Source organism: Zophobas morio, unplaced genomic scaffold (genome assembly GCF_036711695.1).
Source record: "Zophobas morio isolate AGI-343-1 ecotype UQ-CSIRO unplaced genomic scaffold, CSIRO_AGI_Zmor_V1 ptg000007l, whole genome shotgun sequence".
NCBI lineage: Eukaryota > Metazoa > Arthropoda > Insecta > Coleoptera > Tenebrionidae > Zophobas > Zophobas morio.
The window spans coordinates 3309465-3332949 of NW_026972112.1; the positions used below are offsets into that span (position 1 = coordinate 3309465).

Below are 23485 nucleotides of genomic sequence, written 5' to 3' on the forward strand. Positions count from 1 at the left end.
TAGTTTTAAAGGATCTCAGGGACCCCTTGCGTTTTATTTTTGAAGTGGTTTTTTCGAAGAATCTTGGGCACCCCTTGTGGCTATAGTTCTTGAAGTAATTTGAAACAATCTTGAAAACATGTTGTGTATTGTTGTTAAAGTAGTTTGAAAGAATCTCGGGGATCCCTTTTCTTGCTTTTGAAGTAATTTGAAAGAATCTCAGGGACCCCTTGTATGTGGTTTTTGAAATAGTTTGAAAGAATCTCTGGGAGCCTTTGTGATTTTTCTTGAAGTGGTTTGAAAGAATTTAGGGGACCTCTTCTGTTTTGTTGTTGAAGTAGTTTTCTCGCGGACCCCTTGCCTTTTATTTTTGAAGTATATAGTTTGAAAGAAACTTGTGATCCGTTGTATTGTTTTTTGAAGTAGTTTGAAAGAATCTTGGGATCCCATGTGGGTCTAGTTCTTGAAGTAATTTGAAAGAATCTCAAGGACTCATTTTGTTTCATTTTTGAGTGGTTTGAAAGAATCACGAGGACCCTTTGTATATGGTTTTTGAAATAGTTTGAAAGAATCTCTGGGAGCCCTTTTGATTTTTCTTGAAGTGGTTTGAAAGAATCTCGGAGACAACTTGTGTGTTGCTTCTGAAGTAGTTTGAAAGAATCTAGTAGACCTCTTCTGTTTTGTTGTTGAAGTAGTTTTTAAGAATCTCGGGGACCCCTTGCCTTTTATTTTTGAAGTATGTAGTTTGAAAGAAACTTGGGATCCGTTGTGTTGTTTTTGAAGTAGTTTGAAAGAATCTTGGGGATCCCATGTGGGTCTAGTTCTTGAAGTAATTTGAAAGAATCTCAAGGGCTCATTTTGTTTCATTTTTGAAGTGGTTTGAAAGAATCGCGGGGATCTCTTGTATGTGGCTATTGAAATACTTAGTTTGAAAGAATCTCTGGGACTCCTTGTGTTTTTTTCTTGAAGTAGTTTGAAAGAATCTCGGGGATCTTTTTTCTTGCTTTTGAAGTAATTTGAAAGAATCTCAGGGACCCCTTTGCGTTTTATTTTTGAAGTATGCAGTTTGAAAGAAACTTGGGATCCGTTGTCTTGTTTTTGAAGTACTTTGAAAGAATCTTGGGAATCCCATGTGGGTCTAGTTCTTGAAGTAATTTGAAAGAATCTGAAGGACTCCTTTTGTTTCATTTTTGAGTGGTTTGAAAGAATCACGAGGACCCCTTGTGTGTGGTTTTAAAATAGTTTGAAATGATCTCTGGGACCCCTTGTGTTCTTTTGTTGAAGTAGTTTGAAAGAATCTCGGGGATCCCTTTTCTTGTTTTTGAAGTAATTTGAAAGAATCTCGGGGACCACTTGTGTTTTGTTTCTGAAGTAGTTTGAAAGAATCTCGGAGACCTCTTCTGTTTTGTCGTTGAAGTAGTTTGAAGGATCTCCGAAACCCTTTGTGTTTTGATGTTGGAATAGTTTCAAAGAATGTCGAGGACCCCCTTTGTTCCATTTTTGAAGTAATTTGAAAGAATCTCGAGGATTCCTTTTGTTTCATTTTTGAAGTAGTTTGAAAGAATATCAGCGACTCCTTTTGTATCATTTTTGAAGTGGTTTGAAAGAATCGCGGGGATCCCTTGTGTGTGGCTTTTGAAATACTTAGTTTGAAAGAATCTCGGGGACCCTTTGTATTTTTTTCTTGAAGTAGTTTGAAAGAATCTCGGGGATCCCTTTTCTTGCTTTTGAAGTAATTTGAAAGAATCCCAGGGACCTCTTGCGTTTTATTTTTGAAGTATGCAGTTTGAAAGAAACTTGGGATCCGTTGTCTTGTTTTTGAAGTACTTTGAAAGAATCTTATGGACCCCATGTGTGTTTAGTTCTTGAAGTAATTTGAAAGCATCTCAAGGACTCCTTTTGTTTCATTTTTGAGTGGTTTGAAAGAATCACGGGGACCCCTTGTGTTTTTTTCTTGAAGTAGTTTGAAAGAATCTCGAGGATTCCTTTTCTTGTTTTTGAAGTGATTTGAAAGAATCCCGGAGACCCCTTGTGTGTGGTTTTTGAAATAGGTTGAAAGAATCTCGGAGACCCTTAGCATTTTGTTTTTGAAGTAGTTTGAAAGACTCTCCGGAACCCTTTGTGTTTTGATGTTGGAATAGTTTCAAAGAATGTCGAGGGGTTTTGTTCCATTTTTGAAATAATTTGAAAGAATCTCAAGGATTCCTTTTGTTTCATTTTTGAAGTAGTTTGAAAGAATCTCGGGGACTTCTTTTGTTTCATTTTTGAAGTGGTTTGAAAGAATAGCGGGGATCCCTTGTGTGTGGCTATTGAAATACTTAGTATGAAAGAATTTCGGGGATCCCTCTTCTAGCTTTTGAAGTAATTTGAAAGAATCTCAGGGACCCCTTGAGTTTTATTTTTGAAGTATGCAGTTTGAAATAAACTTGGGATCCGATGCCTTGTTTATGAAGTTCTTTGAAAGAATCTCGGGTTCCCATGTGGGTCTAGTTCTTGAAGTAATTTGAAAGAATCTCAAGGATTCCTTTTGTTTCATTTTTGAGTGGTTTGAAAGAATCTCTGGGGCCCCGGTTGTGTTCTTTTGTTGAAGTAGTTTGAAAGAATCTTGGGGATGCCTTTTCTTCTTTTTGAAGTAATTTGAAAGAATCTCGGGGACCATTTGTGTTTTGTTGCTGAAGTAGTTTGAAAGAATCTCGGAGAACCTTAGTATTTTGTTTTTGAAGTAGTTTGAAAGACTCTCCGGAACCCCTTGTGTTTTGATGTTGGAGTAGTTTCAAAGAATGTCGAGGACTCCCTTTGTTCAATTTTTGACGTAAGTTGAAAGAATCTCGGGGACCACTTGGGTTTTGTTTCTGAAGTAGTTTGAAACAATCTCAGGGACCCCTTGTGTTTTGTTGTTGAAGTAGTTTTAAAGAATCTCGGGGACCCCTTGCATTTAGTTTTGAAGTGGTTTGAAATAATCTTGGGCATCCCCTATGGTTCTAGTTCTTAAAGTAATTTGAAAGAATCTTGGGAACCCCTTGTGTATTGTTGTTAAAATACTTTTAAAGAATCTCGGAGACCCCTTGCGTTTTGTTTTAGAAGTGATTTGAAAGTATCTTGGGCACCCCCTGTAGGTCTAGTTCTTGAAGTCATTTGAAAGAATTGCGAGGATTCCTTTTGTTTCATTTATGAAGTAGTTTGAGAGAATCTCGGGGATCCCTTGTGTGTGGTTTTTGAAATAGTTTGAAGGAATCTCGAGAACCCTTTGCGTTTTGTTTGTAAAGTGATTTGAAACAATTTTGAGCACCCCCGGTAGGTCTAGTTCTTTAGGTAAGTAATGTGAAAGAATCTCGAGAACTCTTTGGTTTCATTTTTGAAATAGTTAGAAAAAATCTCGGAGACCCCTTGTGTGTGGTTTTTGAAGTAGTTAGAATTTCGGGGATCTTTTGTCTTGTTTTTGAAATTATTTGAAAAAATCTTACTCTGGTGTACCATGGTTATTGGCTCCTTTGGAAAATTTTCGATTTCCAGATCTTCTCTTGCATAACGCAAATGGCCCAAGCTATAGTGTTTATGAAGAAACGAAATTTTAATATAAAATTTAATAGGTTTTAATGTCCACATTTGGGGTTTTTTTATCAATTACCACAAAATGGGTTAAAACATTTTGACAAGTTGTAACATAACTTAACTGCATTTTGGCAGCAATACTTCATGGAGTACTGTAATTCTGGTACAACAATAATTATTTTTTATTGTTATATACTAAAGTTTATAAAAAATACAATAGTTCTTTTTCTGTAATTAAATATGGCTGAAACATTAAACTTTATACTCCCACATACTCTTCTACAAAGAACTGTACAACCGTTGCATTCATTTGGTCTGAAATCCTCAACCGAGCGCCATCCACCAGGTAGTCATTCTCACTCTCTAAATCACCCCCTTGCCAAGCTCCAACACGACCATCACCATAGACAAACCACGTTTGTTGTTGTGCTCCGAGACAGTCCTGCGGAACTGTAGTAACATATTTGTCAGCGTCTATCTCGAGTACGTTTCTAAATAAGTAAAAACGAGATAAGCGATTTTACGTTGTAATACGTTTACCCAGAAGCCTTGTTGATGATGAAATAGGCCCCTGCCGGCCAACTGGATTGAAATTTCCATTGCTGGTAATCACTTCCATCGAAACCTTTTAGCGTAACCGCTGTGGGATCCCGGGCATCCACAGCCAGACCTGTAGCTACAGACCTAAATATGAACCATTGGTTGTCGTAACAAATTTGGGTGGACACAAGGGTACCCAAAAAGCATAAACTAAAGGTAACCAAACTGTAACACAAAAACTACAATAGTGAGAATATCTAAAGAGTAAACATACCTTTGGAAAACGCGACCTGTCATTGTGCTTGTACTTATCAGAACTGAAACGTCGATTTTGTTTATATATGTTCTCCTGTGATGCTAATGTAGATATTGTTGAGTTGTTTGTTGTTGTTAAATTGTTTGTGAATTGGACACATTATCGCGAGATTTTTTCTATTTATGTTTTGGTTAAGTGTTTGTCAAAGTTAAAAACAATAGGCTATTGCTACATTAAATTTAGATATATAAGATACCGAGTCCGTGTACAGTACCCACTCAGTTCACTTTGTTATCCAGAAGCTTCAGTCAATATTATAGTTTAAAATGACAATGAAGTCAAAAATCGGCTTTAAAGGGTACGTACGACTTAAATTTTTCCTAAATTTTGTACTAAAAAACTTGCAGCCTTTTCTTGAAGGTTGTTATTTTCACACTGTGTGCCAACATGGTCACAGGTGCAGACATCTGTAGTATGAAATGGGTGTATTTCTTCCAAAATGTGATCGACGTTTTGACTGTCCAACCGACAGATTCGGGTCAAATGGTGGTACAACCTACTGACTTTCTACCAAATTCGACGCAGTACTTTACAATTGAATGTGGCAGTAGGCCGGGATTATTCTACGCGGTACATATTGAAACGGGGTAATTTTAATAAGTTCTAGTGCTTTTTTTCTCATTTTTGAATGTAGGCAGGTTCTTGATGTTGAAAGAGATGTTTCCCCGCACCGTGTAATCCTGGCTGCACCAGATGACTCGTTGTGGCAACAGTGGTTCCTGGACTATGGCAACCGGCGTGTCACAAATGCAGCCACACAGATGGTTCTTGCCATAGAAGACAGTAATTTCGTTCCAGGAGCCGCAGTTGTGGTGGAAAGTCTAAAGGTTCCACATACCCCAAACCAGATGTGGATTGTGGATACAACTACTTAATAACATAATATATGTATAATTAAATATTTGTATTTTTTAACCAGTAGAAAATTTAACAGGAATGAATCCAAAAGAGGACTTATATTTTGATAAAACAAAACATTTTGGAAAATTGCGACTAAACTTAAACATAGTCAAATTTTTACTTAAAACTCGAGTTCTACATATATTCTTCTACGATGAACTCTTGTACCATTGTTGCGTTTATCTTGCCTGAAATCCCCAAACGAGCACCATCGACAAGGGCGTCATTCTCAACCATTAAATCACCTCCTTGCCAATAGGCAACACGACCATCTCCAAAGACACACCAGATTTGGTTGTATCCGGGACATTCCAGTGGAGTTGTAGTAACATAGTTGTCGTTAGCATTCATGTCTAGTACGTTTCTAAATAAGTAAAAACAAGATAAGAGATTTTTACTTCGTAGTATGTTTACCCAGTAACCCTGTTCATGACGTAATAGGACCCTGATTCGTAACCCATTTGAAATTTCCATTGTTGGTAAATACTTCCATCGAAATTTTTCAGCATAACAACACCAGTGGGATCTCGGGCATCCACAGCTAGACCTGTCGATGGGGACCTTATTGTGAACCACTTGTTGTCGTAGCAAGTTTGGGTAGACACAAAAGTAATCAAGAAGCATAAACAAATGCTGTAACTTAAAAACAATAAAAAAGAGTATGAGTAAAGTAGTCTGTTATACCTTTGCACAACGAGAGCTGTCATTTTGCTTACACTTGGTACAAAACTTCCTAAATGAAACAAAGTTTTGGTTTATATATGTTTTTGTATGATGTAACGTCTCGATATTTTTGAGTTTGTTGCAAAATTGTGTCAAGGGTGGTTATATCAATCAGAAGTGTTTATTGTTTAGTACACGTGTTCAATTAAAAAAATTTTGCTAAGTTATTGCAACATCTAGGTTAAACCTCTTTGTAGGTACATATATAAGGTACAAAAACTGTACATCTTATTCACTCACTTCACTACGTAGTTTGAAATGGGTTTCCAGTCAAAAACCGTCTGTAAAGGGTACGTACCACCTACTGCTTTCTCCAAATTTTCACCAGAAAAACTTACAGGTTATCCCTGCAGCTCGTTATATTCGTTCTGTGTACCAACACTGGCCACATGGTCACAGGTTCAGACGTCTGTAATATGAACTGGCTGTTTTTTTTCCAAAATGTGATGGACGTTTTGACTATCCAACCTTCAGAGTCCGGTCAAATTGTGGTGGAGCCTTTTGACTATGACGCAAGTTCACCTCAGCTTTTCGGCATTGAGTGTGGCAGTAAGCCGGGATTATTCTACATAGTACATAATGTAACAGGGTAATTTGACAAAGTTCTCGTGGTCGTTTTCTCATTTTTGTATCTAGGCAGGTTCTTGACATTGAGAGAGATTCCCCGCACCACGTTATCGTGGCTTCCATAGATGATGAGTCGTTGTGGCAACAATGGTTCGTGGATTACCAGAATAGGCGCGTCACAAATGCCGTCACAAGGTTTGTCCTAGCCATCGAAGATAGTAACTTCGTGCCAGGAGCCGCAGTTGTGGTGGAACCTCAAAGTGAGGAAATAACCCCAAACCAGTTGTGGATTGTGACAGAATATGAATAAGTAAATAACACTAGTACAAAAAAAGATATATTCCTTCATTGTTATATACTAATGTGTGTAAAATAAACTTTCCTTTTCTGTCTATAATTAAAAATTTCTTTTTTCGCTAAAGTTATTGTATACTCAGTTTATAAAATGTAGAATACTTTTTTTCTATAATTAAATATGGCTAAAACATTAAACTGTAGACCTCCACAAAGAACTGTTGTACGACTGTTGCATTTATTTTGTCTGAAATCCTCAACCGAGCGTCATTCACAAGGTAGTCATTCTCAAGTGGAATTTATAAGCTTGCTGTTGCAGTTGCCCCACCCACCCGCCCTAACTCAGTTGTGATGATTTTTTTATTCGTCGTGAGCCAATTTTTGAGATTTTTTAAAAAATCAAGTTTGAAATCGAAAATTTTGAAATCTTGGTCCAGTACCATCAACATGTTGTATTTTTCAACTGAGCTCATCGATATTTATATCCTAGAGTTTTTTTCTGGATTTTTGGGCAATTTTTCTAAAAGTTCAATATTTTGAAATTTTTGACTTTCGAGCATTTTTGGAAATTAAACAAATGTTTCCTATTCTACATTTCGACTTCTGTAAATATTTTGTCTTTATTTTTTCAAAAATTTCAAACATTTGTCCAGAAATATTAAAATAAAATATGACAATTTTTGAGATACTTTCAAAATTTCAGTATAAAGCCGAATTATTTGAAAATTTTAGACCCGGGAATGTCATCAAGCAATGTTTTTCGATTGAGTTCATCGATTTCTATATCCCAAAATTTTTTCAGTCATATTTTAGCAGATACTAGCCCCACCCGCCCACCCTCTCTTTTCTTAGAGTGTATGTCATCTGCCAAAATCAGTTTTATCTTAGCAGGTATAGTTTTCCCAGTTCTAATTTCGTTTTATGATAATATCCCATTGTGTAAGTGTTTTTCGGATTCATTTCTTCACAAATTCTGACAACTTTTACAGAATAGTTAAAACGAAATTTGACAATTTTAAATATATATTAAGAATTTGATATTGAAATCGAATATTTCAAAATCTCGCTTAAGTACCATCAATACGCTCTGTTTATGGACTAAGCTCAACGATATCTATATCGCAAATTTTTTTGGCAATTTTTCTATAAGTTAGATTTTTCAGTACTCTCCCTATGAAGTTTTTGACGTTTTCCAGAGAATTTTTGAAAATCATCCAAACAGTTCCTATTCCTAATTTCGATCTTTGGAAGCGTTTTTCGGTTTCATTTCTTCAAAAATTTCAGCCATTTCGTCAGAATGGTTAAAATGAAATATGATAATTTTTGAGAAATTTTTAAAATTCCAGTTCGAAGTCGAATTATTCGAAAATCTTAGCCCTGGAGTATCACCAGGCAATGTTTTTCGATTAAGTTCATCCATATCTAAATCCCAGAATTTTTGTCGATTTTTAGCCAATTTTCCAAAAAGTTCAATTTTCCAATACCGAGAATTTTGAAAATTATCCAAAGAGTTCCTTTTGTTGATATAAATCTTTGGCAGTGTTTTTCGGCTTTATTTTTTCGAAAATTCGATCAGCTTTCCGGAATCGCCAAAATGAAATCTGACAATTTTTGAGATATTTTAGAAAATCGACTTTGAAATCGAAAACTTTGAAATCTCGGTCCAGTACCATCAACATGTTGTATTTTTCAACTGAGCTAATCGATATTTATATCCTAGAGTTTTTTTCTGGATTTTTGGGCAATTTTTCTAAAAGTTCAATATTTTGAAATTTTTGACTTTCGAGCATTTTTGGAAATTAAACAAATGTTTCCTATTCTACATTTCAACTTCTGTAAATATTTTGTCTTTATTCTTTCAAAAATTTCAAACATTTGTCCAGAAACATTAAAATAAAATATGACAAGTTTTGAGTTACCTTCAAAATTTCAGTTTAAAGCCGAATTATTTGAAATTTTGGACCAGGGAATGTCATCAAGCAATGTTTTTCGATTGAGTCCATCGATTTCTATATCCCAAAATTTTTTCAGTCATATCTTAGCAGATACTAAGAGCTTAACTGCAAAATCCTTATTTCTCTACACGAAATTAAAAACATGCTTTTGAGTATCGTGTTGTTCAAAGAATACTATGTATATTAAGAAAAAATTAAAGCCAAGGATTAAGCCTCACCCATGCCTGCCCTGATCAATATAGTAATGAAGTTTTCATTCGTTGCCAGAACTAGGGGCGGAGCCGAATTGCAAAATCCATATTTCCCTACAAAAATTTAGCATTTTAAACATGTTTTAAGTTTGTGAGAATAAAAAAAAATCATCACAATTGAGATGGGGTGGGTGGGCGGGGTTTTTATTTGTCTTTATTTTCTTAACACACATTGTATTCTTTGAACAACACGATACTCAAAAAGATGTTTTTAATTTCTTGTAAAGAAATAAATATTTTGTAGTTAAGTATTTGATAAGAAAATACTGATTTTGGCACTTTTGATATATTTGACCATTTTTCAACTACATATATCTGAAAATTAGATGAAGATATTTTCTTGGAGATTTCGATATCCAGAAGTCATTTTCGGTTTCGTTTCTTCTGAAATTCCTACCGTTTTTCCAAAGTCGCTAATTGAAATTTGTGCAGCAATCTTTACAGTTTCGTCAAAATAGCTCGCTATGAAAATTTTGTAGATAACAAAGAAAATTGTTATTAATTTTTGTTTCACAAAATACAATTGTTTCAAGAAAGTACTTTATAGTTTTTATATATCTACACAAATATTTAAAATTAGTTTATTTGGGACAACAGAGAATTTAGATCAGGTCAGGTGGACGAAATAAGAAATAAAATTTATAGCAAATTAATAGTAAAACAAAAAAAGTTACGATTAGCGTTTTTTTTTTTTTACTTTTTTGAGATCCTAGATTCTATTAATTATTAGTTTCCACTCCCTCTCGACAGAACAACATAATTAGCCCCGCCCACCCACCCTGTCTCCTTTTCAGTGACTGGTTTTATCCGAATGAAATGAATGATCTTATCCTGAACAGAAATAAAATAAGTCATTAGAATAAGAAGAGGGGGTGAGCGCAGCTAGTACTTACTAAGACAAGACTGATTTGGCAAATGACATACCTTCCAAGAAAATAGAGGGTGGGTGGGCGGGGCTAGTATTTGATAAGAAAATACTGATTTTGGCACTTTTGATATTTTCGTCCATTTTTCAACTACATATATCCGAAAATTGGATGAAGACATTTTCTTGGAGATTTCGATATCCAGAAGTCATTTTCAGCCTCGTTTCTTCTGAAATTCCTACCGTTTTTCAATATCGCTAATTGAAATATGTACAGCAATTTTTACAGTTTCGTCAAAATAATTCGCTACGAAAATTTTGTAGATAAAAAAGAAAATTATTATTAATTTTTGTTTCACAAAATACAATTGTTTCAAAAAAGTACTTTGTAGTTGTTATAAGCATATCTACACAAATATTTAAAATTTGTTTATTTGGGACAATAGAGAAGTTAGATCAGGTCGGGTGACGTTAGGTCAAACCAGGTCAGGTGGACGAAATAAGAAATAAATTTTATAGCAAATAGTAAAACAAAAAAAGTTACGATTAGCTGTTGTTTTTTACTTTTTTACATCCGAGATTATATTAATTATTAGTTTCCACTCCCTCTCGAAAGAACAACATAATTAGCCCCGCCCACCCACCCTGTCTCATTTTCAGTGACTGTTTTTATCCGAAGTGAATGATCTTATCCTGAACAGAAATAAAATTAGTCGTTAGAATAAGAAGAGGGGGTGAGCGCAGCTAGTATTTGCTAAGACAAGACTGATTTGGCAAATGACATACCTTCCAAGAAAATAGAGGGTGGGTGGGCGGGGCTAGTATTTGATAAGAAAATACTGATTTTGGCACTTTTGATATTTTTGACCATTTTTCAAATACATATAACTAAAAATTAGATGACGCCATTTTCTTGGTTCACGGCGAATAAAAAAATCATCACAATTGAGATAGGGCGGGTGGGCGGGCTTACATTTTGCCTTTTTGTTTTAATATGTGTAGACTTCTTTTCACAATATTGTGATAACCCAAACATCCCGCCTTAAATTGACATGTGAAAAAAAATGAGAGCCCGCGAAAAATTTAAAAATTCAAAATTTGGCCGTGGCTGTGATCGTCTAACAAAATGGTGGACCCCAAGGTTGAAAAAGTACCGCTAAATAAAACACAAAATTTATGGAGGACACAAAATTTTTTATTACTTCGCAATCGCTTTTCAGCTCCAAAAAACCAACTTATTGAACTTTGGATGAAATTTATAAAATTACAGAATTGTGTGGCGGCAACTTTAAAATTATGGCAGTTAACAAGAGCACAACAAAAATAGTCATAGGAGCGTTCTAGCACAAACGGAGATTAGGGCTACCGGTCGCGGCTGTTCTCCCCCGCGACGGTGATACTATCTATTGCAAGCACAGCCGCAAAGCATTGTTCTATTACGGACGTGCAGGCCGTTACGGTCGCAGATCCGCAGTTGGGTCTCGACTATTGGGCCAATTCGACAGCGTTACAAAATCGCGACCGCCCCTACATCTTTTGTACATTTGACGCGATAATTACCGTCAGCTCGACTAGGAACCGCGCCCTCCGCTTCTACTACGTATTATTGTGTTATTTAACCTTAATTCCATTTGATATGTTCAATTTCTTATAACTCTGATATAAACGACAACTGAATAACTGTTAAAATTTCAAAAGAGCGATAAACAACATTTAATTCGCCATACAATCTGGTGAAATTTTAAATAACAAATAATTCTTATTTGAGATTAGGATTGGACATCAGATAATTTATATGACGGAAACATTTATCAACAAAAAATTACAAAACAAAAAAAACTAGCAAAGATTTATAAAAACAAAAGATCGGGTGTGAAATAAACTTGTGCAGATAAAATATTACGTGAGGTTACAAACGGCAGGGCATGAAAGCTTACACTCAGTTTAAATTATACCACAAAGACTATTACTGAGGTTAAAATTGTGAGATAGAGAAATATTGTATGAGGTGAAAAATTGCAAAGCTAACAAATTTACATGAGATTAATACTTGCCACACTTTATCAAAGATTCAAACATTATGTTAAATTATGTCGTGATTCAAGTGATTGGTTACTTAAAACTTTGAGAGTTTACGTGAACTGGTTACCCCAACAAAACACATAATAAATAAACACAAAAATATCCAGTCATCGTTGCGAGGAAAAAGCGTCTCGCTTATCTAAATTTTAACTTTGCGAAGAAATGTCTCGGTGATGTAATCAATCTTTAACGTTGCGAGGAAATACCTCGGTGATATAATGATGATATCCATGCTAATAAAGATGATAACTGCCTAAGGAAAGAAATTATTTTAACCCCCCGCCAGTTCAAGTATAATGAATTTTGTTAATTTAATTGTCGTAAATGAACTATTAACAACCTTGTGCGAAGAACTAAGAAGTGTTAGAGTGTAACAAAGGGTGTTATTCTGACTAAGTGAGTTTCATGAAATCTCCTAGTAAATGTCTGTTACATTGTGTTAGAACCAGTTAACGATTAAAATCCTAACCTGATCGGTGAATTTACAAATAATAAAACAAATTTACAACACTTGTCTGCGTTGGTCGAAAATTGGTACTTTTCCCTATTAAAAAGCCACAAGAAATAGCTGCGCGTGTTGGGGAAACTGTGGCGCAGTCGGCGTTACGATTAATTTTCGTGAAACAAAAGCGTCCTCCCTTTTATTAACTACCAAACCAATTAATTTAACCTTACAGCGTTTTTTCACCATGCTTACGCACACACCACCAAATCACCCACTACCTTTTCGCCATCTTGCCTATCAACCAATCCTCTAACTAAAATCCCCTAGCGAGCTACCAACTACAAGAAAAAGAACTAAAGGTGCACAAAGTCTGTGTTTAATGATTTTTTTTATTGAATTTTTTTTCAAATTCGCATTATCTGGTTAAAATTTAAAAATACGGCCTTCCTAACAGCTATAAATAATAAAACCCTCGGATAAAAAGAAGCAAGTAAAAAGTCGGTATGAGAAACGTGTTTGGAGCTTATTCTAAGCTTTCTTAATGAAGAAATGAATCCAAAAGAGGACTTATATTTTGTTAAAACAAAACATTTTGATAAATTGCAAATAAAAACTAAACATAAGGCAATTTTTTTTTAAACATTAAATTCGAGTTCTGCACATAAATATTCTTCTACGACGAACGCTTGAGTGATTGTTGCGTTTATGTTGGCTGAAATCCCCAAACGAGCACCATCGACAACGTAGTCATTCTCAGCCATTAAATTACCTCCGTGCCAATACGCAAAACGACCATCTCCAAAGACACACCAGATTTGGTCGTATCCCGGACAATCCAGTGGGGTTGTAGTAACATACTTTTCGTCAGCATGCATGTCTAGTACGTTTCTAAATAAGTAAAAACAAGATAAGAGATTTTTACTAGTAGTATTTTTACCCAGAAGCCCTGTTCATTACGTAATAGGATCCTGATTCGTAACCGATTTCAAATTTCCATTGTTGGTAGATACTTCCATCGAAATTTTTTAGCATAATAGCTGCGGGATCTCGACCATCCACAGCTAGACCGGTCGATAGGGACCTTATTGTGAACCACTTGTTGTCGTAGCAAGTTTGGGTAGACACAAAAGTAATCAAGAAGCATAAACAAATGCTGTAACGAAAAAACAATAATAAAGAGTATGAATAAAGTAATTTGTTGATACCTTTGCACAACGGGAGCTGTCATTTTGCTTACACTTGGTACAAAACTTCCTAAATGAAACAACGATTTGGTTTATATATGTTTTCCATGATGTAACGTATCGATATTTTTGATTTTGTTGCAAAATTGTGTCAAGAGGTGGATATATAAATTATATGTGTTTATAGATTAGTAAATGTTTTTCGTAATTAAAAAAATAGTGCCAAGTTATTGCAACATTTAGAACAAACCTTTTTGTAGGTACATATATAAGGTACAAAAACTGTACATCTTATCCATTCAGTTCATTACCTACTCAACATTATAGTCTGAAATGGGATTCAAGTCAAAAACCGTCTGTAAAGGGTACGTACTAACTAGTGTTTTCTCAAAATTTTCACCAGAAAAACTTACAGGTTATCCCTGCAGCTCGTTATATTCGTTCAGTGTACCAACACTGGCAACATGGTCACAGGTTCAGACATCTGTATAATATGAACTGGCTGTTTTTCTTCCAAATGTAGTAGATATTTTGACCATACAACCTTCAGATTCCGGTCAAATTGTGGTGGAACCTTTTGACTATGACGCCAGTTCACCACAGCTTTTCGGCATTGAGTGTGGCAGTAGGCCTGGATTATTCTACAGGGTAATTTGACAAAATTCTCGTGTTCGTTTTCTCATTTTTGTATGTAGGCAGGTTCTTGACATTGAGAGAGATTCCCCGCACCACGTTATCGTGGCTTCGATAGATGATAAGTCGTTGTGGCAACAATGGTTCGTGGATTACCAGAACAGGCGCGTCACAAATGCAGTCACAAGGTTTGTTCTTGCCATCGAAGATAGTAACTTTGTGGCAGGAGCCGCAGTTGTGGTGGAACCCCAAAGTGAAGAAATAACCCCAAACCAGTTGTGGATTGTGACAGAATATGAATAAGTAAATGACACGAGTACAAAAAAGATATATTCCTTGAGAATAACTATTTTTCATTGTTATATACTCCTACTAATTTGTGTAAAATAAATTTTCGTCTTTCTGTCTATAATTAAAAATTTCTTTTTTCGCTTAGAGAGATATGGTTTTCCGCACTGTGTAGATAACATTAAACTCTAGACCTCGACAAACACTTCTGCAAAGAACTGTTGTACGAACGTTGCATTTATTTTATTTGAAATCCTCAATTGAGCACCATCCACTAGGTAGTCATTCTCAAGTGAGATTGCTGTTGATGTTGAAGTTTAATTTATCTTTTTGGACATATTTTTGTTGTCGAAATAATCTACACAAATTAAGAAAAAAAGGCCAAATGTCGTCCCTCCTACCCGCCCTATCTCAATTGTGATGATTTTTTTTATTCGTCGTGAGCAAAGAGGGCGGAGTTTAACTGCAAATCCTTGTTTCTCTACGAGAAATTAAAAACATGCTTTTGAGTATCGTGTTGTTCAAAGAATACTATGAATATTAAGAAAAAATTAAAGCCACGGATTAAGTCTCACCCATGCCTGTCCTGATCTACATAGTAATGAAGTTTTCATTCGTTACCAGAACTAGGGGCGGAGCCGAATTGCAAAATCCATATTTCCCTATAAAAATGTACCAATTTAAACATGTTTAAAGATTGTAAGAATAAAAAAAATCATCCCAACTGAGATGGGGTGGGTGGGCGGGGTGTATATTTTGTCTTTTTTTCTTAATATGCATTGTATTCTTTGAAGAACACGATACTCAAAAACATGTTTTTAATTTCTTGTAAAGAAATAAGTATTTTGCAGTTAAGCTTCGCCCCCTTGGTTCAAGGCGAATAAAAAAAATCATCACAATTGAGATACATCGGAAGAATGGCATGTAGAAATTAGTTTGATTTGAATGAGTTCGTCCCCTAAAACAGAGGATCAAAAAATAACTAAGTAAGCCCTTGCAGTTATAATACCTAATCTGTTTTTAAGACGAATATCAATAAATCTTGTTGACTCAAACGTAAAGAACTATCTTTAACAATGCATAAGTACTGACAGAAAGTTACTATGTAGAAAATAATGGCAGTTATTAAAAATATGAGGGTTTCGGTGAATAGGTGATTAAATGGCTTAATATAATAAAAAAATTAAAAAGTAAAAAGGATAATAAAATTCTACGGTGGCGGTTTTAAGGTTACGTCCTAGGGGTAGCGAATTGTAGGGTGCAGGGTCCACTACAAGTAGATACGGGATCGGTATGAGAAACGTTCTTATTGGAAGCTTTGTCAATGAAGAAATGAATCCAAAAGAGGACTTATATTTTGTTAAAACAAAACATTTTTGAAAATTGCGACTAAACCTAAACATAAGTCAAGTTTTTACTTAAAACGTTAACCTCGAGTTCTACACATATTCTTCTACGACGAACGCTTGTGTGATTGTTGCGTTTATTTTGTCGCCTGAAATCCCCAAACGAGCACCATCGAAAACGTAGTCATTCTCTGCCTTTAAATTACCTCCCTGCCAAGACGCAATACGACCATCTCCAAAGACACACCAGATTTGCCACCAATCGAGACACCCCAGTGGAGTTGTGGTAACATACTTTTCGTCGGCATTTATGTCTAGTACGTTTCTAAATAAGTAAAATTAAGATAAGAGATTTTTACTTCGTAGTATGTTTACCCAGAAGCCCTGTTCATTACGTTATAGGATCCTGATTTGGAACCCAATTGAAATTTCCATTGTTGGTAGATACTTCCATCGAAGTTTTTTAGCATAATAGCGGTGGGATCTCGACCATCCACAGCTAGACCTGTCGATACGGACCTTATTGTAAACCACTTGTTGTCGTAACAAGTTTGGGTAGACACAAAAGTAATCAAGAAGCATAAATAAATGCAAGCCTTACTATAACATAAGAACAATAATAAAGAGTATGAATAAAGTAATTTGTTTATACCTTTGCACAACGGGAGCTGTCATTTTGCTTACACTTAGTACTAAACTTCCTAAATGAAACAACGATTGGGTTTATATATATGATTTTCTGTGATGTAACGTGTCGGTGTTTTTGATAGTTTGTTGCAAAATTGGGTTAGAAGGTGGATATATTAATAATGTGTGTATATGGATTAAAAAAATAGTGCCAAGTTATTGCAACATTTAGATCAAACCTTTTTCTAGGTACATATATAAGGTACAAAAACTGTACATCTTGTTCACTCACTTCACTACCTAGCGAACATTGTAGTCTAAAATGGGATTCAAGTCAGAAACCGTCTGTAAAGGGTACGTACCACCTATTGTTTTCTCCACGTTTTCACCAGAAAAACTTACAGGTTATTCCTGCAGCTCGTTATGTTCATTCTGTGTGCCAACACTGACAACATGGTCACTGGTTCAGACACCTGTAAATTGAAAAGGGTGTGGTTCTTTCAAAATGTGATCAATATTTTGACTATACAACCTTTAGATTCCGGTCGAATTGTGGTGCAACCTACTGACTATGAATCAAATTCAACGCAGTATTTCAGAATTGAATGTGGCAGCAAGCCGGGATTATTCTACTTGGTACATAATGTTACAGGGTAATTTAAACAAGTTCTCGTGTTTGTTTTCTCATTTTTGGATGCAGGAAGGTTCTTGACATTGAGCGAGTTTCTCCGCACCACGTTATCCTGGCTTCCATAGATGAGTCGTTGTGGCAACAATGGTCCGTGGAATCCACAAGTCTGCGCGTCACAAATGCGGCTACAATGCTTGTCCTTGCCATTGAAGATAGTAACTTCGTGCCAGGAGCTGGAGTTGTGGTAGAAACTCAAAGTGCTGAAATAACCCCAAACCAGATGTGGATTGTGGAAGATTATGAAGACGAATGATACTAATACAAAAAAAGATATATCCCTTTAGAATAACTATTTTTCATTATTATTGTACTAATATTTGTAAAATAAACTTTCTGTCTATAATTAAAAAATTATTGCTTTGCTGTTTATAAAATTTAAACGAAATGCAGACATAGTTTTCAAATTCCAATTTGGACTTCCAGTAGGTGTAGTGATTATTAATATTTGTGATTCTTTTGTTTATTTAAAAATTTATGATGGCATACCTGATTCCACAGTGATATTCATGACAGCTGGCATCTTCTCAACCAGTCAACGCATGTGTGCGGCGCTCATGTCAAAATTGACAAAAAAAATATGCACATATATAGCGAAAACCTAATGTATGGTTATACTATAAGTAGCATTAACCTAATTTTTAGTTACAATCTAATCTGTACTATAATCTATATATTTCAGATACAGCGTCTTAGTAAACTTAAAATTTAATGTGTGGTAGAACAATGAACTTAAATTCGGTGGTGGACCAATACGTACATTTTTACGTCTGCTAAAATGATTGGAAATAAAATCTATGTACCGTTGAATGAAACATTAGCACAGCATATTTTTCTAAATAATCCTACAAGAGGTGTAAAATTAGAAAATTAATAAGTAGAAAGACACGCAATCTCTGAAACTGCTGAACCGAGTGTTGTCAAATTTTGTATGTATATTAAACATATCATGTAGATGGTTAAATGCTAACCAAAATTTTACTAATCATCCCCACCAACAATTTGATGACGTCATTTCAAAGAATTCTATCTTGATTTGATTTAACTGTTACACACCAATGTAGTTCTACAAGTGTGGTGCACGAATGCGCCTTGAGTTTTTCCTTAAAACCGTCCAAATTTTACCAAAAACATAATACACGGTAGGTATAGTAACAGTTTACCATTAGCGTAAGGCATCCCGGTCGTGGTATAGTGGGTTACAAGTCAAACTGGACTTTTCGTTTTTTTTTCCTTTTTCGCTCACATTGTGTATTATCTATGTTTATGACGTCATAAGAAATTTTTTATTGATGAAATTACCCCATTTTCTTGAAAAAGTGAGAATATACCCTTCTTTATTTAAAAATTTTAAACCTCGGGGACTCCTACCTAATGTTTTTTCAAAAAATCCCTACTATCTTTTGTAAAAATGTAAAACCTTCTCGGGGGCTCCAAATGTCAATTTTTTTTATGTGCAATCTTCTCGGGGGCCTCAAATGTATTTATTTAAGTATGTGAAACCTTCTCGGGGGCCCCAAATGTATTTATTTAAGAATGTGAAACCTTCTCGGGGGCCCCAACTGTCGTATTTAAAAATGTAAAAGCTTCTCGGGGGTGCCAAATGTCTATTTTGTTATGTGAAATGTTCTCGGGGGTCCCAACAGTCTTTTTTAAAAATGTAAAACCTTCTCGAGGGCCTCAAACGTTTTTTTTTTTTTTTTAAGAATGTGAAACCTTCTCGGGGCCTCCAACTGTCTTTTTTTAAGAAGGTGAAACCTTTTTTTTTCTGTTACACTGTGACTAGTACCTTCTATATTGTTTTTACTCCATAGAGGTTATCACGAAAAAGTAAAATTCGCCAAAATCAATTTTCATAATTTTTCAGAGAAGCAGTATTTGCTGGACTGTACTTGAGAAGCGAGGGAAGTTCTGTCGAAATAACTTTCGACCAATTTTTTAAGTAAAATGTGGCCGTCCTTTAAAACAAGTTTTTGTCTTTATTTAACATTCGTATAGTATTCGATGTTCACTTTCACTACTTTTGTACCCTGGATTCACCAACATGAACCTTCCGTATATGTATATCAAACTTGATTTTTTTTTAAATCGTGTTGGAACAGCACAAAAACAACCCCTATTTTAAATAAATTTTATTAATCACAACTACAAAGACTTCCATACATGACAATGATATATACAATGAGTGACCCCCTCGTCCCTAGTGGTGGTATCCTTCATCGATGCCTCCAACGAATTCGTGTCCAGAGAACTGTTCGGTCTGGGCTGCGCTGCTGGCGACAGCGTTGGCAGCAGCAGCAGCGTTGGACTGCGCGATGTGAGCCGCAGCGGCAGCCTTCTGGGCAGCGACTTCGGTCTCCTGCAGACCGGCAAGAGCGTTGTGGAGTTGTTCGGACAAATGGGCAACCCTCTGTTTGGCTTCCTGAATCATGGCGTGCTGCGCGGCAGCAGCTCCGGCAGCCTCAGCGGCGGCCTTGGCAGCCTGGGACGCTCCGCCCTGCGAAGCGGCGAGGGCGGCGGTCAGGGCGTTGACCTGCTGCTGGGACTGCTGGGCGGCCTCCTGGGCGGCCTGGGCGGCCTGCTCGGTTTGCTGGTACTGGGCCACCTCAGCCTGGAGCTGGTGCTCGGCGTCCTGGAGCTGCTGCTCGAGGCCTTGGACGATGACTTGCTTGCCGACGAGGGCGGCCTGGGCGGTGGCGGCGGCCTACGAAACAAGTGACAAATCGACTCGATTGTTTGATGTTGTACTTACGCCTAAAGCGGCCTGGGCAAGGCTGCTCTTGGCACCGAAGGCGGCCTGGCTTCCCGCGGTGCTCTGCCCCTGGACGGCTGCTTTGGCTTGTAGGGCCGAGGTGTGGGCCAAACTGGTAAGCTCAGCTCCAGAGGCGTAAGTCTTGGAGTGACCTCCTCCCAGTCCGCCCCCCAGACCCACACTGACTTCACCGAGGTGGGTACCTTGAGCTTCAGGTTCACGGACTACAATCTTCTTTTTTGCTACTCCGGCTGACGCAAGAGCGGCTGGAACAGAGGGATTAGGGGAAGGTCGGCGTTTGGTGTCGTACTCACCAAAGCAAGTTGCAAGAACAATGAATCTGAACATATCGGGGTACCTGGAACAGAGTATAGGAGATGAGGGGGAAGTATACGTGGATGGTCTTACTTCTCCTACTTGGTGAAGATGTGCCAATGTGTGAGATCTGTGCGTCACTGGTGTTCCAAGAGCTCCCGGTTGCTTTTATATGAAAGTGGAGGAGCGGGGCTCTTGATGAATAATACGCTCTAGTCGCATCAATTAAAAATTGCAAAGCACAGACCGTGAATAATTAAATCAGATTGTGCATCTCTAAGTATGTTCTTTTACGGTCAATTTGCAAATTTCGTAACAAGGAATAGAATAGGCGCTAAAAATGGAAGTTGAGTAACAGGGGCGGTAGCACTCGCCGACAAAAATCGCCTTCCTATACCATTACTAACCCGAGCATAGCATTAGCAGATTAGATCTGCAGCGTTCGCGATACACAATTCGATATTGGCCGGTTTAAACCAACAATACGCACAATTAAAGCTTTTACACTTCGATTATGCTAGTTTTATTTTATTCATAAATGTATTCGGCGAGATGGTAATGACGGCAATCCCGTTGCGAGATTTGAATTCATTTCTAGGAGGCTTGAAAAGGAAGCATATGGTTCGATTATTTTGCAGCTTTCTAGCCGTATGAAACGTAATTAAAGTTATTCGAGATGGACTGTTAGTTAATAATAAGTTTGTTAGGAGGTGGAATGATGAAATTGTTGCGGACGGATGTTGTAAAAATTCGCCACATTCGCAACGGCAAAAAGGGAGAAAACGGAACGAGGGGAAAACTCAGGCTAAAAACGGCCAGAGAAAGATGAAGAAACAGCGAAAAGAACCTGAAGAAATCTAATGAATAGAAGCAATGACCTTAGTTAAAGTTCAAGAACTAATGAGGAAGCGGCGCGAACTAATTGATCACAAAATTAAATATTCAACTCAGAGTTGGTGCTGATTTCATTTAAATTACACTGTGTAAACAAATACGACAAAACATTAAATTTTTTTATGTTTCGCAGTTTGTACCTAATATTTTAAGTTAGATAAAACTATAACGGAATGAAATGTATTGGAGCATTCCTTTCATTTCATTTGTTTTATTTTTTCCGTTCAGTTTCTGCATGTTCTACATTTTAACCTTTGATAAATAGTGAACAAAGCTTTTATTAAATCCTTCGTACAACGGACTGAAGTTATTCATTTAATATAATGGAGAACTGTCTTATTCCTATCACCATTGATTATAATGAACGCAACTCACAAATTACAGATGTTTGTAACAACACAAAAGTGAAACTGAAATTGATTGTTCGTTATTTATCAAATGTTTTCATAGAAAACTAAGTAGCAGATGTTTCATTATTAAATAATTAAGAAAATAAGTAGCATTAAGTATTTTTTTCTAAGAGCGTTGGCGACTACTTATTAGGTAGAAATATAATAGACAAAATTTATATTAAAGTACACTTGAAGTACATGAATAAATAAATATGAAATAATATAAAATTACCCATTGCGGTCCAAAAATATAGTACAACGAATATCTGATGGCAAATCGAACTTGCCAGGAAAAGTTAATCCTGTAGAAAATAATTTAACCATATCTAGAGTGAAATCTAAACGAAATAGTGGTGTCATTATTGGCTGTGACAATAATGAGGGCAAAAGAAATTGTTGAAATAGTAAAAAATGAAATTTATGACGACTATTGTACAGCTACAAACTCCGTGCCTTGGGATAAGAGTATCGGGCACTCCTACGAGATTATTTTTGAGATGTCTGCACATTAATCGTTCATAGTTCGCTGGAAATCGTAATGGACAGGTTGCAATTGTCAAGAAGTAATTTAGATCGATCGTACTTCATACAACAAAAAAATGAAATTACGTTATCAACTTGCACTAAATAAATTTTGTTAAATTTAAAACGGTCGTTCCGGAAATTATGTGTCGAATAAAGTCGCCTTCAGGTGACGACAGGTAGACAGAAAAGGGAAATTTGCATTTTCTAACTCCACAGGCTGCCTCAGGTCTTTAATTATTTTACGAAATCCTCAACGGTCGTTAGGGTGAAAGATATGTTTAAGGCAAAATACGGGTTTAATTAAAGTTATTTTTAATCGCAGTGTGTGTTATTACCCTTTTATGCTTGAATTGTACGTTTAAATTGACGGTGAGTGTCTTCAGAAAAAAACTACAATCTCGTTCTTAATATAGAAAGTTTATTTAAACGTAACAATTATTCATGATTAAACATAATAAACTTAATATGCTTCATGTGGTATAATACTCGGAATTAATGAGCACCGATTCCATGAAACCCTAAAATTTCCCCGTGTTCGATTCTTCCGCTTCAGCCTTTCATCAATTTTTAGTTTATCCCTTATTCATACTCCAGGAACTACAGTCGGGTTCATTATTTTCCTACAAGAAATCGGTGTCCTAGATATCTATTGACATTATCACACAACACACCATAAATTAAGTCAAAAGTGCTTTCAATATCTAATACCACGATATCATCGACCATGAAGTCCTCGTACAGTCTCACTCCAGGATGGCGAAAAAGAGCGTTGTTAGTTCCAATGGATTCAGACTGTTGGGTTCTTTGAATTTGATCGAGTGGATTCTATGCATTCCAAGGGACTATCAGCTCTATACTTTTTTATTTTCTATTATGTACATATGTTGTGCAGTTTCGGTCATTGTTGACGACCTGTTTATATAAATAAAATTTATATGTCGTAAAAATAAGTTAAAAGTTAATTTTTGAAATAAGAAAATAACATTTTACTGTTAATGTCTTAATTAACACAGATTTTACGGTTTATTTGTGGTTGTAAACAGGTAATAATACCTATTATTATACGGTATCCGCTTTAATAGCTCCTGTGTATAATGTGTTGCATATGTAGCATTATTTCAACGGCCGATTCTGGAACAACGGTTGGAGTTACTGAAGAAACGAGGTCGGAAGTGAGTTTTAGAAAATGGGGCGAAATTTGAAGAAATTGGAAAAATTTCTGTGTTAAAAAAATTGTTTAAAAATTCTCAAAAAATTCAGGGATGTAGGTCTCGACTTGCTGATTCCAAAAATGTAGCGTGTTTTATCACACATTTATCAAATAAATCTTTATTATTACTTTGAAAAATGTACTAATATACCGATTACACTA

The 23485-nt window shown here is 36.1% G+C and overlaps 5 protein-coding genes across 7 annotated transcripts; 2 read left to right on the forward strand and 3 right to left on the reverse strand.

Moving 5' to 3' along the window:
• Window positions 1-3689: 3689 nt before the first annotated feature.
• On the reverse strand, window positions 3690-4454 carry LOC135123996 (uncharacterized). The gene is made up of 3 exons (XM_064048858.1): window positions 4346-4454; window positions 4072-4296; window positions 3690-4022 (listed from the first exon to the last, which is right to left on the reverse strand). Exons 1-3 carry the CDS (start codon window positions 4366-4368, stop codon window positions 3791-3793), a joined length of 480 nt encoding a protein of 159 aa, XP_063904928.1. The 5' UTR covers window positions 4369-4454; the 3' UTR covers window positions 3690-3790.
• Window positions 4455-4591: 137 nt separating this feature from the next.
• LOC135123997 (uncharacterized) lies at window positions 4592-6895 on the forward strand. Of its 2 annotated transcripts, none has more exons than XM_064048860.1 (3): window positions 4592-4685; window positions 4735-4974; window positions 6647-6895. In XM_064048860.1, exons 1-3 carry the CDS (start codon window positions 4654-4656, stop codon window positions 6885-6887), a joined length of 513 nt encoding a protein of 170 aa, XP_063904930.1. In that variant the 5' UTR covers window positions 4592-4653; the 3' UTR covers window positions 6888-6895. The 2 variants fall into 2 exon arrangements, with proteins under 2 accessions (XP_063904930.1, XP_063904929.1); XM_064048859.1 differs by lacking the exon at window positions 6647-6895 and adding an exon at window positions 5022-5324.
• On the reverse strand, window positions 5382-6002 carry LOC135123998 (uncharacterized). The gene is made up of 3 exons (XM_064048861.1): window positions 5972-6002; window positions 5702-5920; window positions 5382-5651 (listed from the first exon to the last, which is right to left on the reverse strand). Exons 1-3 carry the CDS (start codon window positions 5992-5994, stop codon window positions 5423-5425), a joined length of 471 nt encoding a protein of 156 aa, XP_063904931.1. The 5' UTR covers window positions 5995-6002; the 3' UTR covers window positions 5382-5422.
• Window positions 6896-16841: 9946 nt separating the features above from the next.
• On the forward strand, window positions 16842-17491 carry LOC135124693 (uncharacterized). Its single transcript, XM_064049925.1, has 3 exons — window positions 16842-16901; window positions 16952-17200; window positions 17248-17491. The coding sequence occupies exons 1-3, from the start codon at window positions 16870-16872 to the stop codon at window positions 17489-17491; spliced, it is 525 nt and encodes a 174-aa protein (XP_063905995.1). The 5' UTR covers window positions 16842-16869.
• Window positions 17492-19352: 1861 nt separating this feature from the next.
• Window positions 19353-20469, reverse strand: LOC135123999 (uncharacterized). 2 transcript variants are annotated; one of them, XM_064048864.1, is made up of 4 exons: window positions 20405-20469; window positions 20302-20345; window positions 19988-20253; window positions 19353-19939 (listed from the first exon to the last, which is right to left on the reverse strand). In XM_064048864.1, exons 2-4 carry the CDS (start codon window positions 20333-20335, stop codon window positions 19436-19438), a joined length of 804 nt encoding a protein of 267 aa, XP_063904934.1. In that variant the 5' UTR covers window positions 20336-20345; window positions 20405-20469; the 3' UTR covers window positions 19353-19435. The 2 variants fall into 2 exon arrangements, with proteins under 2 accessions (XP_063904934.1, XP_063904933.1); XM_064048863.1 differs by having other exon boundaries at window positions 20396-20467.
• Between the last annotated feature and the right edge of the window lie 3016 nt (window positions 20470-23485).

Bases quoted from the DNA above. Each gene is read 5' to 3' on its own strand.
- LOC135123996 (XM_064048858.1), bottom strand. From the start codon at position 4,368: ATGACAGGTCGCGTTTTCCAAAG. The intron at 4,297-4,345 runs GTATGTTTACTC...TTTGTGTTACAG, and splicing joins ACAGGTCGCGTTTTCCAAAG to TTTGGTTACCTTTAGTTTAT. The intron at 4,023-4,071 runs GTAAACGTATTA...TTACTTATTTAG, and splicing joins ATCATCAACAAGGCTTCTGG to AAACGTACTCGAGATAGACG.
- LOC135123997 (XM_064048860.1), top strand. From the start codon at position 4,654: ATGACAATGAAGTCAAAAATCGGCTTTAAAGG. The intron at 4,686-4,734 runs GTACGTACGACT...AAAAACTTGCAG, and splicing joins TCAAAAATCGGCTTTAAAGG to CCTTTTCTTGAAGGTTGTTA. The intron at 4,975-6,646 runs GTAATTTTAATA...TTTTGTATCTAG, and splicing joins GCGGTACATATTGAAACGGG to GCAGGTTCTTGACATTGAGA.
- LOC135123998 (XM_064048861.1), bottom strand. From the start codon at position 5,994: ATGACAGCTCTCGTTGTGCAAAG. The intron at 5,921-5,971 runs GTATAACAGACT...TTTAAGTTACAG, and splicing joins ACAGCTCTCGTTGTGCAAAG to CATTTGTTTATGCTTCTTGA. The intron at 5,652-5,701 runs GTAAACATACTA...TTACTTATTTAG, and splicing joins GTCATGAACAGGGTTACTGG to AAACGTACTAGACATGAATG.
- LOC135124693 (XM_064049925.1), top strand. From the start codon at position 16,870: ATGGGATTCAAGTCAGAAACCGTCTGTAAAGG. The intron at 16,902-16,951 runs GTACGTACCACC...AAAAACTTACAG, and splicing joins TCAGAAACCGTCTGTAAAGG to GTTATTCCTGCAGCTCGTTA. The intron at 17,201-17,247 runs GTAATTTAAACA...TTTTGGATGCAG, and splicing joins TTGGTACATAATGTTACAGG to GAAGGTTCTTGACATTGAGC.
- LOC135123999 (XM_064048864.1), bottom strand. From the start codon at position 20,335: ATGTTCAGATTCATTGTTCTTGCAACTTGCTTTG. The intron at 20,254-20,301 runs GTGAGTACGACA...CCTCTGTTCCAG, and splicing joins TGTTCTTGCAACTTGCTTTG to CCGCTCTTGCGTCAGCCGGA. The intron at 19,940-19,987 runs GTAAGTACAACA...CTTGTTTCGTAG, and splicing joins TTGCCCAGGCCGCTTTAGGC to GCCGCCGCCACCGCCCAGGC.